At 44.5% G+C, this 17,213-nt stretch overlaps 1 protein-coding gene across 2 annotated transcripts in view; it reads left to right on the top strand.

Moving 5' to 3' along the window:
• RNF213 (ring finger protein 213) overlaps positions 1–17,213 on the top strand; it is a 50,109-nt gene that overhangs the window by 638 nt on the left and 32,258 nt on the right. Inside the window, exons 2-24 of one of the 2 annotated variants that reach the window (XM_035342320.1) lie at positions 220–324; positions 1,894–2,222; positions 2,561–3,241; positions 3,597–3,778; positions 4,515–4,673; positions 4,950–5,143; positions 5,372–5,655; positions 6,640–6,908; positions 7,439–7,624; positions 8,182–8,374; positions 9,038–9,093; positions 9,366–9,519; positions 9,967–10,122; positions 10,795–10,893; positions 11,716–11,838; positions 12,219–12,399; positions 13,013–13,186; positions 13,453–13,611; positions 13,904–14,484; positions 14,780–14,945; positions 15,581–15,798; positions 16,322–16,462; positions 16,698–16,859. In XM_035342320.1, coding sequence (XP_035198211.1) covers positions 231–324; positions 1,894–2,222; positions 2,561–3,241; positions 3,597–3,778; positions 4,515–4,673; positions 4,950–5,143; positions 5,372–5,655; positions 6,640–6,908; positions 7,439–7,624; positions 8,182–8,374; positions 9,038–9,093; positions 9,366–9,519; positions 9,967–10,122; positions 10,795–10,893; positions 11,716–11,838; positions 12,219–12,399; positions 13,013–13,186; positions 13,453–13,611; positions 13,904–14,484; positions 14,780–14,945; positions 15,581–15,798; positions 16,322–16,462; positions 16,698–16,859 — 4,941 coding nt within the window. In that variant the 5' untranslated portion in view covers positions 220–230. Of the gene's footprint in view, positions 1–216; positions 325–1,893; positions 2,223–2,560; positions 3,242–3,596; positions 3,779–4,514; positions 4,674–4,949; positions 5,144–5,371; positions 5,656–6,639; positions 6,909–7,438; positions 7,625–8,181; positions 8,375–9,037; positions 9,094–9,365; positions 9,520–9,966; positions 10,123–10,794; positions 10,894–11,715; positions 11,839–12,218; positions 12,400–13,012; positions 13,187–13,452; positions 13,612–13,903; positions 14,485–14,779; positions 14,946–15,580; positions 15,799–16,321; positions 16,463–16,697; positions 16,860–17,213 lie in introns of both variants that reach the window. The other variant, XM_035342321.1, reaches the window with a different exon arrangement.

The raw sequence follows: 17,213 nt of genomic DNA, 5'->3' as shown, positions 1-17,213 counted from the left end.
GGGGCGGGGCGACCGGAGCCTCATTTGCATGCAAGCCCCGCCCAGAGGTCGGCTCCGCCTCCGCCCGGAGGGTGCGGGGTGGGGGTGGGGGTGTGAAACCTTCGCACCTTCAGTGCCGTGAAGGGGGGGCGGGGGGGAAATGGGGCCGTTAGGGCCGTTACTGCCCGTTAACGCCTGCGTTCCTCCTCTTGCCCCGTCCTTTTCTCTGCCCCCCAGAAGCTCCCGGCGGCATGGAGCGCCACGCGTGCCCGCAAGGCTCCGGGGATCGATCCGGTGCCCGCAGCGCGTGCGGGGCCCGGCCGGGCGCGGGGGCTGCGGCCTCAGGTAGGGGGCTGCGGGCTGGGCTGCTCGGGGCTGTGGTGGGGTGGTCCGGACGGTTGGTGGCACCCAGCCAGAGCCGCCGAGCACAGCACCCTCGGTGTGCAGTGGCTCGGGGCAGGGAGAAGCGGGGCACCCCCCTGGCACCCCCCCGGCACCCCCCTGCACGTCTCCCACGCTCACGTCTCCGGTTTTCGTTTTGCCAAAAGCTGGTGCCGTTTTCATGCAATGCCCTCGAGAGCAACCCAGTCCCTTTTGGACTGGAACTTCCTATCTCCAGCTCGTCGTTAGGTGTACGGTTTGTGAGAATTGGTTTGGCCACGCGCTGATTTTGCCCCGATGAGCAGGGACAGAACCAAGCACACAGGATTAGTGCAGAGGAAATACTTCCCAGTCCTTTATTTGCCTAGAGAATGGCCCAGGCCACCAGAACTGCTTCTGGCTGGGTACGAAGAAGATGCTAAAGCAGAATCAGCCTGCTGTAGTCCCGACGAGATCAGTTCTTTGCAATCCCTCTGCAGTCCAGAAAGTCAAAGTAACAAACCCCAGACCTCCGGGTCTTAAATACGGGAAGAAAAAATGCCCAGAGTACCTGTTCTGTTCGTTCCAAAGCTTCGTACCTGCTGCTGTAAATGACTGAAGGTAGTGGGAAGAGTTCTAGTGTATCACCAGAGGGTTCAGCAAACTAAATTATGGAGCTTGACCTGCAAACAATAGAGGAGTCACTGAGGAGCAGGAAAAGCTCAGAGAAGGGTTTGAAGTCTTCACATAATGACGTGACGGTAAATTGGATGTGAGACAGTATTGCAAAGAGCGGTGCCCGCTTCAGGGAAAAGATGGCCTTCTGTCATTAAACATGGTGCAACCTTTGGTCTTGTAGTACTCAAAGGCACAGCGAACTGACCTTCACCTTGTTTTTTGTGCTCATACTTCCAAAAATACCCCGAGGAAATCAATGTCTTTTGGTATTAGTTGATCTCCTCTCAAACTAAGTGTGGAAGCAGTGCTGAAGAGCTTGCGAAACAATTTTGTAGACAGGAGAGATCTACTCTGATGACTTATTCAGATCTGAGCTACCTTTTCACAGAAGCTTTTAAGGACTGGGTTAAACTTCTGAAGATAAAAGGTGAGTTTCCCTTCCTGCTATGCTCAGCTGTGTGATGGAGGTCACGCAGGCAGTCATGAGAAGGTTAAGAAAGCTGAGAAATGCCAGTGTGCTGTCACCTCCATCTCGAGGATCCTTAAGTATCTTGACAGGCAGCTGAGGTTCACAGTGCCTGCTGCTTCAGCCAGTAGCATGTTAGCTGGAGGCTGGATAGAGATAGATCACGAGCTCAACGCAATGTTTTCTTATTTTATTTATTCTCCTAGCAATTGCAGGGGCTTTGGAGACAGGCCTGCTATGAAAGGAGGATGGTGTTATTCCTAGTGGTAGTTCTTAAACATGGAACAAAACAGCTCTTGTGACTTCCACTGATGCATTTATTCAGTGGTAGACCCTGCACGTTCACCAGTGTCCGAGAATTGTTTTCCTTCCTGACTCTAATTTAACAATGAACTTTACCTCCACTGCAGAAAGAGGAGATGTGAAGCTCACTCCAGACCCCGATACAGGAGCAGAGCCTAGAGGAGAGGTGAAGGGAGAAGGTGCTGATGGGTCTTCTACTACTGAAACAAAGGAGGAGGGAGGACTGCTGCTGGAGGGCATCACAGCTCTGAGCAGTACCTCAAAGACTGCACCTGAACGTGGTGCTGATGGCCCTTCCACTACTGCAACAAGGGAGGATGGGAAGGAGAAGGAAGAGGGAGCATCACTGCTGGAGGGCAAAGCAGCTCCAAGTGGCGTCTCGGAGACCTCACCTCAGGGTATGGCAGGCATTGCTGCCCAAACATCACAGAAGAAGGTAAGGCTCTTACCAGTCCTCCTCCTTGGCGCAACAAACTTGTTGTTCTCTCTTTCTTGAAGTAATAGATTGTCCTGCATCACCACCAATCCCTTTGGCCAGTATCTTAATACCACTGCCAATCTATTCCTAGGCAATGCTTACATTGCATTGCATGTGCAGACAGCTGATGTGCTGAGCAGTACAGCTTCCCCAGCAGTGCCTGGGGATTGTAGCTGGTTTTGTCCTTTCTCTTCATGGTCATATACTAGTTGCTGTGGAGGGGGTGACAATTTCTCCTCAGTAATGAAGAAACCAGTATTTTATCGTCTTATTCCTTTTTATTGTTGTTATTACAGAAAAAGAGGAATAAAGCAAAGACAATTCCTTCTGGCTCTGGGGAGCAGGAGTCTCTGCCTTCTCTAAGCACAGCACCAGCTCAAACTGCAGAGTTGTCTGGTGCTTGCCTTGTTGCACAGAAAATCCAAACACCGGGCAGTGAAGTAGCCAAACCAGGTGCTGACTTACTTGCTGGGGACAACAGAGGTGCACTTGAAAATGGTGGTGTCTCGGGCCACTTGGGAAAGGAAGCTCAGAGTCTGGAGATGGTTGCAGAAGGCAGTCACAGCAGTGTAGCTGTGATGACCCCGTCAAAGGAGAGCACTGCTAATAATGTGGCTGCCCCGTCTCCAGGCTCTACAGCCCTGAAGGAAGTGAGAGGTGGAAGTACCACACAGAGCGGAGAATTGGTCAGGAGTAACGTGGAAGAGAGCAGTGGCGTGTCTGACACCGCCCAGCTTCTGGAATCCAGACCAGATTCCCAGTCTGTGGGTAGCCAAAACAAACTGACCTCAACAGGAGGAAGACCGAACACTTCTTCTGGGTCTTCCCCTGGTTCACGAGTGTCTGAAAGTAAGCTTGCAACTTCTTGTGCTGAACATGAAAGTCAAAACACGAAGAATCCTACCGTGGTCAAAAGCGTAGAGGCTGGTAAAGGTAAACAAGACACCAGCCAGGAAGTAAGCTGTGTGACTGCCAAGGTAAGTGCGTGAGTGAGAACTCTGGTGAGTATGTGGTTGTGTTGGGAAAATTTCTCCTTTCTCACTATGATTCTCTTGTGCTGTCAATAAAGCTGAAGACCATGAGACTGGGAATGTGTTCCAGCATAGCTCTAGCGTTTATTTCTTCTTGCAATCCATGCCCTATTTCCCATAACCAATAGCTTCTCCTTACCGTATTTGCTTCAGTGAGGGATTAGTACAAAAGTACAAATCTAGCTGATATGCATGACTTCTGGGTATCTCTTGCTGTCTGAAGAGGTGCTGGGCATTTCTGCAGGTGTTGTACTTCCAGGGTCTTCTGTTTCATTTGATGTTGTTTGTCATCCTAACACAGAAGGAAGACGTGAAGGAGAAAAAGAAGACCCAAAATGAGAAAGCTCATGAAGCAACTGAGAAGACAAAACAGACCAAAGGACCTGGGACTGATAGAAAGAATGATGCTTCAGCTGTAACAAACAGTTGCAAGGATGAAAATCAGCAGAGGAACCAGGAGCCTGTGGATAAGAGTAAAGAAAGGTGAGAATACCACTGCTGCCTCCCCGGCGTTCTCCACGTGCGGGATTTGGTGTGAGGTAGAGCAGAGGACACCAGACTGAGGCAGGGGAATGAAGTACTAAGGTTTGGTGTGTGTGTATCATGGGTCTGTGGAAATACAATTGGACTTAACAGCTGAGATAAACCACAACTCATGCAAAGGAGTCACTGTTTAACCAGGAGTTGCAGCACAGGTCGTGCATTGGTTAAAGTGGTACACTTGGCACTTGAGCTTTTTTGAGGTATCTGCTGAATAAAATAAAAAGTAGAAATAAAGGCAATCTTTTTCTTTTACTCTTATGAGCAACCAGGACTGTGCTTCACACATTGTTTTAATTTTTTTTTGGATTATTGATGGGAAGAGCTGTTATGATTAGTGTAACTTGTTTTACATGATGGGTGCGAGCTGGAAGAGGGATAAATCATTGTCATTTCAGGTGAATCTGCTGGGTGAGGTATTTCTGTTGGCTTACTAATGCAGCAACCCAGCCAGATGCGACTGGAGCATTTCATGCTTCAGGAACTCCTTTTTTCTTTTGGCAATAGGTTTTACATTAGGTCTGCTATGTAGCATCAGTTTTAGTGAACTGGTAACAGAGCTCATTAGTCTTGCCTCCAGTAAGCTAGCAGCTCAGAAATGTTTCGTCATTTACAATGATTTGTGCTATTAACGTAAAAAGGTAATTCTTTCTATATTCTTTCTATTTATTTTCTGTAGCTCTGTGAAACAAAGTGAGCGTATTACAGTGTATTTCCATGCAGTATTGTCTAAAGACTTCAAGCTAAACCCTGAGACCCATAAAGTGTTCATTAAGGCTCAAGACATTCCTGACTACACAGACTGGAAGGACAACATTTGTGAGCTGAACTGCACCAAGTGAGTACCCTGGGTCACACAGATACAGGAGTGGTTTGGCTTTGGAGAGCAGGAAGCAACATGGTACTTCCTGTAATGCTTAAGACTACAGCTATTTGTCCATGGCGTGGATATTGATACCAAGTGTTTTCATAGTGGTGATAAGTATTCCAAAATTCTCATTATGAAAGAATAATCAGCATTCCTATTAAAAATTGAATGATGCATGCAAAGAAAGTATGTTGAGCAGCTGATATCTTGTCCTTTGCCTCCTTTGCTGTGTTTTGTGTCATTTAGGCAACTAGGAGAACATGGATACCTCATTGAGGGCTGTGTAGCTCTTGCGAAGGAAAGTATGAATAAATGCATTCCTTACAAATACTGGATTTCCTGTGGTGAAGGACAATATGAATTTATTTACAAGGATCCAGTAAAAAATAATTATGTGAATCGCTGCTTATTCATACAGAGCGCATTGATCAGCAATGGAGGTGAGCTTTTTTGATTGGATCTGCAAACTGTTATTTTCTCTGGTCTTTTAGTGGTATGATTTCTAACTTCATATGGAATAACGTGATTAGACAGCACTGTCTCAAGCTGGAAACGTAATGTGTCAGTGGGGTATCTCTGTGTACAGCTGAAAGAACAGAGGCATGTGCAAATGCATGTTTGCTTCTCAAATTATTGTTTTCTTGTGTTCTTATCTCTGTTTATTCTAGAATGGCACCAGTATGATGACATTGTCTGTGCAAAGCCTTCACTAATTAAAAACATCAAGAATCGTCTACCATTTCAAGATAAAAAAAAAGATATTGTGAATGGGAAGATAATAGCTGCAAATATTATGTTAGAAAATATCTTCAGCATTCTTGGAACCTGGAGCTCCGTCAACCTGACAAACTTCTTCTCTCAGCTGAAACAATTTCACTGTGTTACAAAGGAACCATGTGTGTATAGTGGCATGAAATTGGCATGGGAAGAGTTAGACTTTGGAGAACAGCAGGTAATCTGTTCACTTTTAACAGATGCTAGAAAAGAGAAGTTCAGTTACAGAGCTTTATTTTTGCTTTTGTCCTTGTTGGGATTTGTTTTTGCTTTTCCAATCAAAAAGTTCATGTGACAGAACCAGCAGGGATCTTTTGTCACTGCTGTCTTCCCTAAACTCAGCTTTAACTCTAAACATGCATCTTTTTTTTTTCTTTGAGACAAGCTTCAAGCTTCTACTGGTCCAATTCTAAGAACTGATGTAGCCAGGACCTCCAGAGTCCTAAATTCGATGTCTCTTACCCGTCATAGTTATGAAATGTGGCAGAAATATCACATCTTTGCTTTTAGGGCTTCACGCCACTGTCATGGCTGCTTATTTCTAACTTTCTGGAGCCTGATTCCTTCTGGTTACTCGGGAGAGGCCACAAGATGGCATACTGTCCTAGCAGTACATCCTGGCTGCCCAAGCTCAGCTGAACTGATGAATTTCACGTGACTGTGGAGGGTGATTTTGGTAGTATGGTTATCACCAAACATCACAGCGTTATGAAGCCCCTTGGACGTGGAATCTCTCTTTTACTGGCTCCCAACCAAGTCCACTGGGAAACCGGTCTGCTTGCTGATCCAGGCTGTGGCACGCGGTGGCTGTAAGGGCAGTTTTGGGTGTAAGACTGCCTGGCTCACCGGTCCCCTTTCTGAGACCTACCCTGCTCCCTTGACCCTCCCCAGCTCTGCTGTGCTGGGTGCGGCAGTACCGGAGCAGTGGGACCCAGCAGCACAGGGATGGGCATGGAACATCACAGGAGCCAGGGTACCACGCCTGATGGTCTTGTGGTGGTTTGTGCTGTCTGTGCTTAGATCCTGGTACCACCATGGTGTCCTATTGTATATGGGGCTATTGAGTGTCCTAGCTGTGACAGAAGATGATAGCTTCAAGAGATAAAGACTAATTGGGGAACTAATGCTGTGGTTGCTTTGCTTCTTCCCTTCTTTGTCTTAGGTGAATGATTTGCTGCTACAATATATCAGGGAAATAGCTCGTCCTTTCCTTCTTCCGGAAGGTGCAGAAGCCTCGCAGAAGGGTATAGCAATAAAAAGTAAACTAGCTCTAGGGCTCACCCTTCTCAGAGTAGTTGACATGTTCAATCTACCAACAACGAAAGAGGATCTGGCTGCCCTGTGTAGCCTCTTGTGCTTGGAGAAGAAGTCAGAAAAAACCATACAGGATGAAATTCATCAGATCAAAGTGGCTTTTGTAAAACTTGGAAGGTATGTATGCTGCTGGTCCAGTAACTAACTGGGGGTTTTTTACTGCAGTGTGGTAGGTAGCAAGCACAGCATGCTGTGAAAAAGCAGTAGGAGATCCAGCTTTCCAGTTTCTGAGAATTACAGAAAAATTCAGGTTTGAAGGGATTTCCACAGAGGCCTGATCAACTTCCTGCTCAAAGTAGGGCCTGTATATATTTATAGCTCTGTATATTTGCTTCACACATTCCCTGACTCAACTTGGGGGGGGGCTCATGTGAAAGCTGAAGCTATTGGCACTTCTTAGCACTTGATTAGTAGGGTTTTTAGCAGGGAGAATCAGGTAAGAGTACAGCTTTGAGTCTTAAACGTCTGCTGAATATACTCTTCAAGGAAGATAAGATGGAACTAAAATAATTACAAGAATGTGAGGGTACATAGCAAGATAGAGGTGTAGCTCTTTTTTTTTTTTTTTTCCTCATCACGCAAGGGCATTCTTCAGCCTTGTTAGGAGCTATTCTTTTACTATTTTGTTTGTTTTGGTATTTTTCTAGTTTGAGGCCTCAACTGATAAACCTGTATCAGAGATGCATTGATGAAGAAGTAGACCACTGGGTGTGGATTCTTCCTGTTCTGCATTTACTTACTGCTCATCCCCAGCTTGACTACTTCCCAATAGAAGAAGATAACTGGGCAGGGCTGGAAGGAATTCCATTTGTTGAAACAAGGAAGCATCATAGGTAAGTTTTCCAGAATCACTGGTTATGTCAAGTGCCTTGACGTTGTAAGTGGTGGTGGTTGCCTCATTTCATCTCTTATTTTTCTTTTTTTAAAAAAACAAACAAACAAACAAAACACACACACAAAAAAACAACTAACCAAAAAACACCAAATGTAACGTGTTGATGGTGCGTAGTTGGGGTATTTGAACACAGACTGTGTTGGTTGCTCACGGATTATGGTGTTCAGTGAAGCTGTGCAGCATATTACTTTTCAGACACGATTCTTAATTCTGCAAGCTGTGGAACCGCTTGCCTGATTGGTTATGCCTGCTGTGAGTTAAAGCAGTTTATAATACGTATGGTACAGAATATGAGCAGGACTTGGAATTTACTTTCCTTGAACATTTCTGCTCTGTAGTTTGATACTGCTTCTGCGATTACTGTGTGTCGGAGTCTTCTACCCATCTTCAGCTGTAAATGAGAGAAGTACTCAAGTCAGGCTAAGAGCCTTTCTCTGGGCTCAGTAAGCCCTTTTGTACCTTTAACTTGAAAATTCGGTTTTGCCTTCCATTCAGGATGGACATACTGCGACTAATGAAAGAAAAGAAATACTTGATGGAATTTGACAGGACTCTGGTCAAGTCCTGGATCTCTGTGCTGCCCATGGAATGCCTGGCTGAATTCATAGAAGATTTCTCCTGTGATTTGTTAGTTTCTCTCCAAGGTGTTTCTTACAGATTAGAGAACACTGGCCCTTCAAACAGCAAGGTTTGTCTTCTGGCAGCTTTACCCAGCTAAGGGAAAAGGCTGGAATTGGGCTCTAGTGTGTCTTAGCAGAACTGGCTGTCACTGAAGGAAATGTGACTGGTAACAAGTTAGAGCACAAAAAGCTTAACTTAGCTAAAAGCAAAAATAGTTGCTCTGAAGTAAGAGACTCCTAACGGGGAGGGTGTGTCTGTAGCAAAACGTTTTACTGGAATAGATGAGAGAAGGGCCTGCTTATCTGGGTTTGCTCTTTGTTGCTTGTAGCAAATATTTTAATTCTCAGATGGCTGCCTGAAACTTTTTTTTTTTGCACAGTTCTTGAGGGTTTGGGCAAGGTGCTGCTGGTTTGAGATATTTTTGTGCTTGTTGTGAAAACATCTGTATTTGTGTGAAGCCATAGGAATTGCGCGTTTCAAGTAATAGAAATAATCAATTTTAAAACCCTAAATTATAAGAAGCGTGGCTGTTGTTTGGACAAATAATGGCATCCTATATGTTGACTCTAACATCCAGTAAAGCATTTTTGCAATTTTATATTATTTATATAAAAGCTTTGAAGAATGCATGGAAGAGCACTGAATTCCCTCTTTCACAGTATCTTTTTCAATTAATGAGAAACCAGTACACAAAATTCATTCCACATAATATTTTATTTTCCATTCTTAGGTAATTGAGAGTCTTGTTATGGCACTGCTGTGTACCTTGGAGGACAAACAGGCAAGGTAACTGAAGTACACTGTTGTGAGAGCCGTCTCCTTTTTATTTTTATTTATATCACGCCTGTTACGTGGGGTTATGCTTGTAGCTTGAATGTGTGTTGAAATTTGTATGAATAAAAGGATCCTGTATTTCTGTACCTCTGTCAGATAGAAACATTTTTAAAAAATCCATCTGGGAGAACAGTGGTTGGTTGCCACACTGTATTAAAATCGCTCTGTTTTTTTATTATTATTATTTGAACAAAAAATAAATTCTCTCTGTTGCTGTTCTTCAGAGCTCTGGAAGCTTGCTCTTGGCAGTCCTGCTTGACCCTCTGCCTCAAGCTACACGAGAGTGTCTGCAAGCACACAAAGATGGTGTTAGAGTTCAATATTCCTGCCACTACGGCCATGATGATTTCAAAGGTTGCCAGACTTCAGCCCACAGCAGTGAGTACTGAGCAACTATTCATGGGTTGATGTGAGTGGGGTATCTAGAAATATGACAACATTCTGAATTAGCCAAAAACTTTTGTGGTATGTCCAAAAGCTTTTGAAATCAGTTAATGATTTTGAATCTTATTGTTGAAAGCAAGGTCAAATGCTTACTTTTACTGTCATGGGCTCTATTTTGTCTGTTTTTTCCATTATATTTTGTCTTTGTTTCCTGGAAAGAAAAATTCTTAAGCAAAGGCTGTTTGTAAGCTTTGCATTTCTCCAGCCTCTTTGCCCTTTTATTCAGATACTGATGGGGCTCTGTGCCGGGCTGGTTTGTGCCCAGCACATTTGGGTGTCTGATGCATTTAGGCCTCGTCTTTTAGAAATACTTACTTTAAATCAGTTGTATGCTGCTCTCCTGCTTGAACTGATCTTTATTTTTCCACCTGTGTGCATCAGGTTGTGAGAGATGAAACCATACAGGAAGCTTCAGTGGTAGAAGTATTCAACGAAGCTCTAAGACATACTCGAGCCTGGTTCAGAAATGCTTTACGCCAGAAGTTACTGTCAGAATTGAAAGAGCCTGTGGCATTCTCTTTTTCTAAGGAACCTGAGGTTTGTCGTCATCTAATAATCAGAATTAAAATGTGTTTTACTGTACCTTAACCGTATATAGTCTGAGTCTAATGGTTCATTGCTGGAGACCGTAGCTGCTGTGGCTGGATAAGGAGTCAGGTGGGGAGAGGCGGAGCAGACCATGACCTGAGATGCTCTATTGTTTTAAACACTTGGACTGAAAAGCAAACGGCTACAATTGGTGCTTTGCATCTCATCTTATTTCCGATGGTTCTTTGCTGCTTTAAAAGGCAGCTCTGGGATGATGAGCTGCGTTCTAGGTGTTTAGCTGAGGATGCTGTCATGCTCACCCTGTATGTGTTACAAGCTGCCCGTCAGGCCTTCAGCACACAAGCACAGAGCAGCTCCTTACAGCCTGCCTCAGTCTGGTGCTCCACAACCTCCCTTGGGCAGTTCCCAGCATCGAGGTGGAAGTGGTTTATGCACATCTCCTGTAGTAACAGGGACATGTTGGAGCTGTTTAAAAAACGTATTTTGCTGCTCTGGAGTGCTCATTCTCTTTTGGATGGAAACATTTGAAAGGACTGCAGATTATTTGAGGAGCATGGGGTCTGTCCTCAATACAACAGTGTTCTTCCTTATTTTGGTTTTAAATCTTGACACGTAGGTGTTTTTTTTTGTTTGTTTGTTTTTTTCGCTTCTCACCTGCAGGCCTGGAATGAATTTGTGAGTATCAGCTTTCCAGATGAACAGTTCACTGAGAGGTGGAAGACGACTTTACTTGCAGATTTGGAAAGAAGAATTCAGGCGGTAAGGGGAGCTGTGGGAAGTCGGTGCATGCCTGTGGGCCAAGATCAGAGGGAATGAACAGTCTTCTGCTATGCCTTTAGAATAATATCTTGAGCCTGAATGGGCACGTGAAAACACTGTGGTTATAAAAATTGCCACTGCTGTTATAAACCATGTTACGGAGGCTCGAAATTAGACATGAAATTCTAGCTGTGCTGTATTCTTGGTGTCAGACTCCAGTCGCCTGTTAGCCTGGCTTCAGTGCTTCTCTGTTTCTAGCAGTGACTGACATCCTGGTGCTTTAAAGGAAATTGCATCCTTTGAGCAATTACCACCTCTTTAGCTTTAAGGAATGGTGGGTGCAAAGTAAGCACCCAGGGACTTGCAGAAGCAGAGTTTGTGCATGTCTCTTCTCATTCATTGTGTAGAAGTTGTTGTCTGGGCTCCCAAACACACACTGTGTAGGCCCCTTCCAACATCAGCCTATTTATCTCCTCATCTGCTTTCTACATCAGCTGCAAAATTCTTTAAGCTGTTGGTTTTCCTAGTGTAGTCAGGAAAAAAAAAATGTAATTCCTGGTGGCAACTTGGATAGGAGAGATACTTATTTAGTGATCGTACATTTTAGAGGGAAACACTCCAAAATTTTTCCAGCACTTATTTGTGCTTCATTATTCTTCCAGTTCTTGGTAAGTGGTGCAGGGACAATGCTTGGCTCCACTAAGGGACTTAAATTTTTGGCTTAGTACTTTTATTGTCTTAATAGCAGCGCTCTTGCATGCTTTCAGAAAACATTTTGGAAATTTTAGGCTGATAAGAAATCTCTTCTCTTTTACCCTGTAGGAGCCTCCAGTTAAACAAATCTTAGCTTACTGCTGTCAGTATCACCAAATTCAAAGTCTTAACAGTTCCATTGGTTGGTGTTTCGAAAATTGTGCCATAGAGGCCGTAACTGCAGCTTGCCAGGTATTGTATTTTCCTTCAAAGTGGGAAAGGAAAAGTCTAATTTCATTTTGCACAGAAATCCTGTATAGGGATGTACATTGCTGTGGAAGGAGAGTTGCGCCTTCAGCCTCTGATTACTTGAATTGCTGTGGATTTTTTTAGTTTGTTAAATTAACAAAAAAGTATTGACAAGAAATCGAGATCCGTTTAGACGGGGTCCATGAAAAATACTTGTAATGCTTATCACATTGTGGCTTTTGTGTCACGTCGTATAGTGATTTTGGAACATGCCTCAGTGCTGGAATTGTGACTCTTGATGTCAGCGGCTGTTCCTGAGATTGACCCAGTGTAATCCAAACCACTGATGCATTCTTCCCTTCTGTCATGTATGTATTGTGCAGACTCAGAGCAATCTCCTTGATATGATACCTTCCTGCAACGTGGACCAATTTGGCCAGCTTATATCAACTATTATTGTGAAATCATGGCCGAGAAAGAGCGAGCAGTCCAAGGATGATATTGATGAGACTTTGCACCACATGCTTACATGGCCTGGCATCAAGAATATCTTCAGATTTAATGGTATGTCTGTATGTATGCCTCTGTGTGGTGTTAATACACACAGGAGTCTATGAAAAATTCTCTGCCTTGCCACTTGCAATCGTTCCTTTGCTGAGCAGGAAAGGAATACATAAACTTTTTTCTGCTGTTGAGGTGAGGAATGGAACAAAACTCAGAGTATTCAGCCTGCTGATGGAGGGGAAAGGCTAAGGAGAGGGAGCCAGTATTCATCCCGTAATCACTCACTGCAGCCTCTGCAGAATTTGTACTGAACCTGCAGATCGTGGATTTGTAGAACGTAACTTCTTACTCTCCAAAGTTCTAACAGGTCATTGCTACATAAAAATGCGTTTGTTGTGTGAGTGGGTTGAAATGGCTTGTGTTTTCTCCATGAGTTTTGGGTATGGCCTCTCCATGGGAAGGTGCCTGAACTGCTGTCCTGGGATGCTGGTGGTTTCTGTTCAGAAAAACGTGAAGGATTGGAGGACGGTGTGATAAGTTCAGATGCTTTTGGGTAGGGATTCAAGTGGGAAATGGAAAGACTCTGTTTTATGATGTTGAATAATTATTGCTTCTGCCTAGTTCTCATGAAGCCAGACTGATCTAGGTTCTACACACTTTGTTTATTGAACAGGAGGAAACACAAAGCTCCTAGGACAACTTACAGATGAAGCAAAAAATGTAATAGCCACAGCAGATTCTTTGTTCATGAGTGTCACCGATGGCATCCAGGAAGGGAATATCCTTGTGAAGCATCTGGAAGAGGTTTTGCAGCATGAGAAACAGTTCATCTGTATCTGGGAGCTAAGTAAGAGCCTTGTTGGCTTATGGAATCATTGTAGTGATTGATGGCTTACTCTGTTAAACCTCCATCACTGATTAGTAATACTAATTAGATGCCTCATCAGTGAACAGTTCTGTCCTTGTCAATGGCCTTTGTGTGGAGCCTGCAGCTCAAAGTTGCGTTGTCTGCATTTTGCTGTTTGTGACTGTGCTAATCCAAACCTGAGCTATGGATGCAGGAGGTGGGAAGTTATCTGCCTTGTGACTGACTACAGATGGGTTTTCTTTCAGAGCACAGCCAGCTGTCACGTGAGGACAAAGAACAACTCCAGAGAGAACTGGAACAAGTGCTGCAGAAGAGTCGAGAAGAAGTAACATTCATCAGAAAACAGAAAAAAGCAATAGGAACCTTTCTGAATATGTGCAGGAAGGTGCAGGCATCTGTGAAAGGTAGTGTTTTGGGGGAGCAATTTTAAAATGGAAACTCCAGCAAATGCAATTTTATTTGAAAACTACTGACTTTATAAACAGGTTTTGTTCTAAACTATAGTAAGGATGGGAGTGGGGGGAAATCTGGAGTGTTTGGGGGCAATGAGTGAGTACTCATGAATCAAATGGTATTTGTAGGGATGCACATGACACTACATTTGTCAAATTGTGCAACACAGCTGATTAGATGAAGTAAACTGGACCACAGACTAGACGTTTGACCTCTGATGTGACTTGTCTCTCTATTTTAAAGTGGATGTAGGTGAGGTGGAGCTTCAACACTCAGAAGATTTTCGCTTAAAGAAACTAAATGAAGTTGTGAATGTGGGAAAAAGACCTATAGAGACTTACTACAGTCTGAGCCAAGAGCTGAAACAATTTGCCCAGAAAATGCACTCCTTTAAAGATAGCCTGATCTTCCAGCACTTTTGGGAGGAAGCTGCCAAGAAGATGAGAGAAGAGGACGTTTTGGAGGAGGAGGAGTTTGTTCCTGTGTTGGACCTTGATAACGTTTTCAGTCATCTAATCTCCCCTTGTTTTATGAGTTATGAAAGGTTGTATGAAGATCTCAGGTCTGGAAGTCTCACTCTGTCTGCAGTTGATACAGTTTTTCAAGAATTCAGAAATCATTCTGAAATTATCAAAACTGAGCTAAGGATCATATGTGAACTTAAACCTGGAGAAGAGAGAGACTGGGTTGATCAGCGATTGCAGCAGATCCAGCAGTATCATGAAATGCATCTAACTTTAGATGCTGCAAAGATTATTGCCCATGTCAAAGAGAATTTAAACCTCTCTGGTGACTTCAGCATCCTGGAAAGCTTGTTGGACATAGTAAGTATCCTCTTCTTCAGCTCTGTTCTGTCAGGGTGTTGGCTGGAAAGCCTGGTAGATCTGAACCTTCTAGGAAGTCTATCCCAGCCTGTCAAGAGCCGTCCTCTGTCACAAAATGTTTATTTGAGATAAAACTAAGTGTTCAAACAAAGTGCTTGCGTGTAATCTTTCTTAAGAGAGAAGGTGTATTCCTCTGGTGTTTGAGGTGTGGCTTCGCACAGGGCTTTTCTTTCCCTTGCAAGACAGGCTGTATTCCTCATTTCCAGACTGAATGTTTGTATTGCTTGCTTTGTAGACAGAAAAGCTTGAATCGTACAAGGCACAAAAGCTGGACTCCATCAGCCCTGAGCTTATGCATGCCAAGAAACTGCTGGAGGGGATCACTGTGAACCGTCGTGGGTGCCTGGGGGAGCTGGCCAAGCAGAAGGAGTTTGTCTGTTGGGTCAGAGAAGCACTGAAAGGTGAGTGCTGCTCACCTGAGAATTAGGCAGATGGTACCAGAAGGGATGCCGATTGGTGTGGGGGCAGAAGGAATGACATGTTCCTGACCTATCTGCTTTATGCGTTCACAGCTTCTGGTATTACAGTTGCTAGCATTTCTTATGGGTTTCAGCATGGAACACGCTATAAAGTATCCCCTTTAAATGTGCCACTGTAGTCTTGTGCTGCACACAGTAGCTGTCCTGCCTGGAAGCTGGACTTGGTCTGAAGGGTTGTAACTGCTGCCGCTAGTCAGTTCAGGTCGGTCTTTTAAGAGAACAGAGGCCATCCATTTAGCAGGATAGCAGCAGGAAGATCAGTCCTGTGCATGTCAGCTCAGCTTTCTTACATGCACACAGACACGCACCCTTTGAATGGCTTCCATCCAGGCTGTGAGCTTGTGCTGTTCACGGCGATGCAGAGAAAAGCCAGGTCCAAGGATGCCATTAAGGTAGATGAATTCCTTAGGAAAGTTGGTGGTGGTATGGGTAGATGGAAGTTGCACTGGGATCTCGTTCAATGGCATTTTTAATGTATCTTCTGTAAAAGTGGGTGATGTGGAATTGCATTAATTCTGCCTCATTCATTGTTTATTCATGCTTTTATCTCATTTAAGATATAAATGAGCTGAAAGTATTTGTAGACTTGGCTTCTATCTCTGCTGGGGAGAATGACATGGATGTGGACCGTGTGGCTTGTTTCCATGATGCTGTACATGGCTACTCTTCCCTGCTCTATGAGCTGAGGCAAGAGTCAGGGTTTGAGGACTTCATGCAGTGCTTGAGAAAGCTGTGGCGAGCCCTGGACACTGATGAGAGTCTTCCCAAAAAACTGGTGAGTTTTGCTGAAGCAGGTCGTCTCTGCATCCTCTTGTTTCTGCCTTCCAACACTGGATGAAAGATTGACTGCACAGGGCAGAATCCAATTGTGTGGGGGCATCACAGTAGCTCTTGCTATTGGAATAGAAATGTTTTGGTTTTGTGGTATGAAAATTCACATCAGCAACTTACTAATGAGGCTTTCAGATGTGACGTGGTGTTGCTTTTCTCTTCTAAATAGTTTAAATGATGCAGAAGATGGAAGACAAATGACTGGGAACTCCATCTTATTCTTTGCAGCAGGACATGTTTCTACAGCAAGAGGCTTTGAAGCACAGTAGGCTCTGTTCTGCAGCCGAGGGTGTTGGTTAAGAACAGCTGTGCTGAAGGCTCAGGCTGTGGCCAGTAATCATTCCTTTCTTCCTTCCCCATCCTGAAACTCTAATGCCAGCCAAAACTGTCCTGAACACCAATCTAATTTTGGAAAGAAACACAAAGTCAGAGAGATAAGGGCAGTGCCATGTCTTCTCTCTCCACAGCGTGCTTCAGCTCAACACCTAGAGTGGCTGAAAACGGTGAAAGAGAGCCATGGGTCTGTGGAGCTCTCATCGCTGTCACTGGCAGCCACCATCAACAGCAGAGGGGTGTACGTTCTCAGAGCACCGTCCGATGGCCAAAAGGTAAGGCTGCTTGGCTTTCTGTCCACTTGAACTGTTCTCCTGTCAGACTGCTGTTTCCTGACAAATCTCCTGCAGGTAGCACTGCTGGCATGTCAGCAACTGTCAGAAGTGTGCTGTAACTTTGTGTAGTCCCTTTTTGGAGTCTGTCTCTTAAGCGCTCTCCTTGCCAGGCACAGCTCTCCCTTGGGAGTGGAACCTCACTGCATATCAGCACTGATGACTTACTCTCTGGCAGGTTTCTTTAGACAATGTCCTGCATCTCACCGTCCCCGAGAGCTCTGAGGATAATAAGCCGTCATGGAAATATTCTCTGGCAGAACTTCATGAACTGCAGAACAAACTGATGCTCATGTCAGCAAAGGGAGAGCAAGGCCTGGAGGTGGAAAAGTTCTCTGAGGTCAGATTTCAAACCCAGCGGCTTACTGGTGTTGATGCTGGGGTTGCATTTTGCTTGAATATCAGCTTTTAAGACTGGTTTACAGCTGAGTTGCTGGGGATGGACGGTAAGAAGACAGATATCCCTACCTCTTTGGTTCCCCGTTAGAATGGAGCTAAGCTGGAGACTGGGTAGTGGCCTGGTACCCTCATCCTCTGTCCACATGGGGAACGTTCCTGGCTGGCACAGTTGCTCTGCTTGTGTAGAAACCTGGGGATTCCTTACAGGCTTTTCTGGGATACTGCTATTAAACCCTCCCAGGGAGCCTTTTGTTACTCTACAGGGCCTGATGCACCTGGCCTGGGACCAAAGCCT

Source organism: Oxyura jamaicensis, chromosome 18, assembly GCF_011077185.1.
Source record: "Oxyura jamaicensis isolate SHBP4307 breed ruddy duck chromosome 18, BPBGC_Ojam_1.0, whole genome shotgun sequence".
Lineage (NCBI taxonomy): Eukaryota > Metazoa > Chordata > Aves > Anseriformes > Anatidae > Oxyura > Oxyura jamaicensis.
Note: the sequence above shows the minus strand (reverse complement) of the source record. Positions and strands in the feature narration are given on the sequence as shown.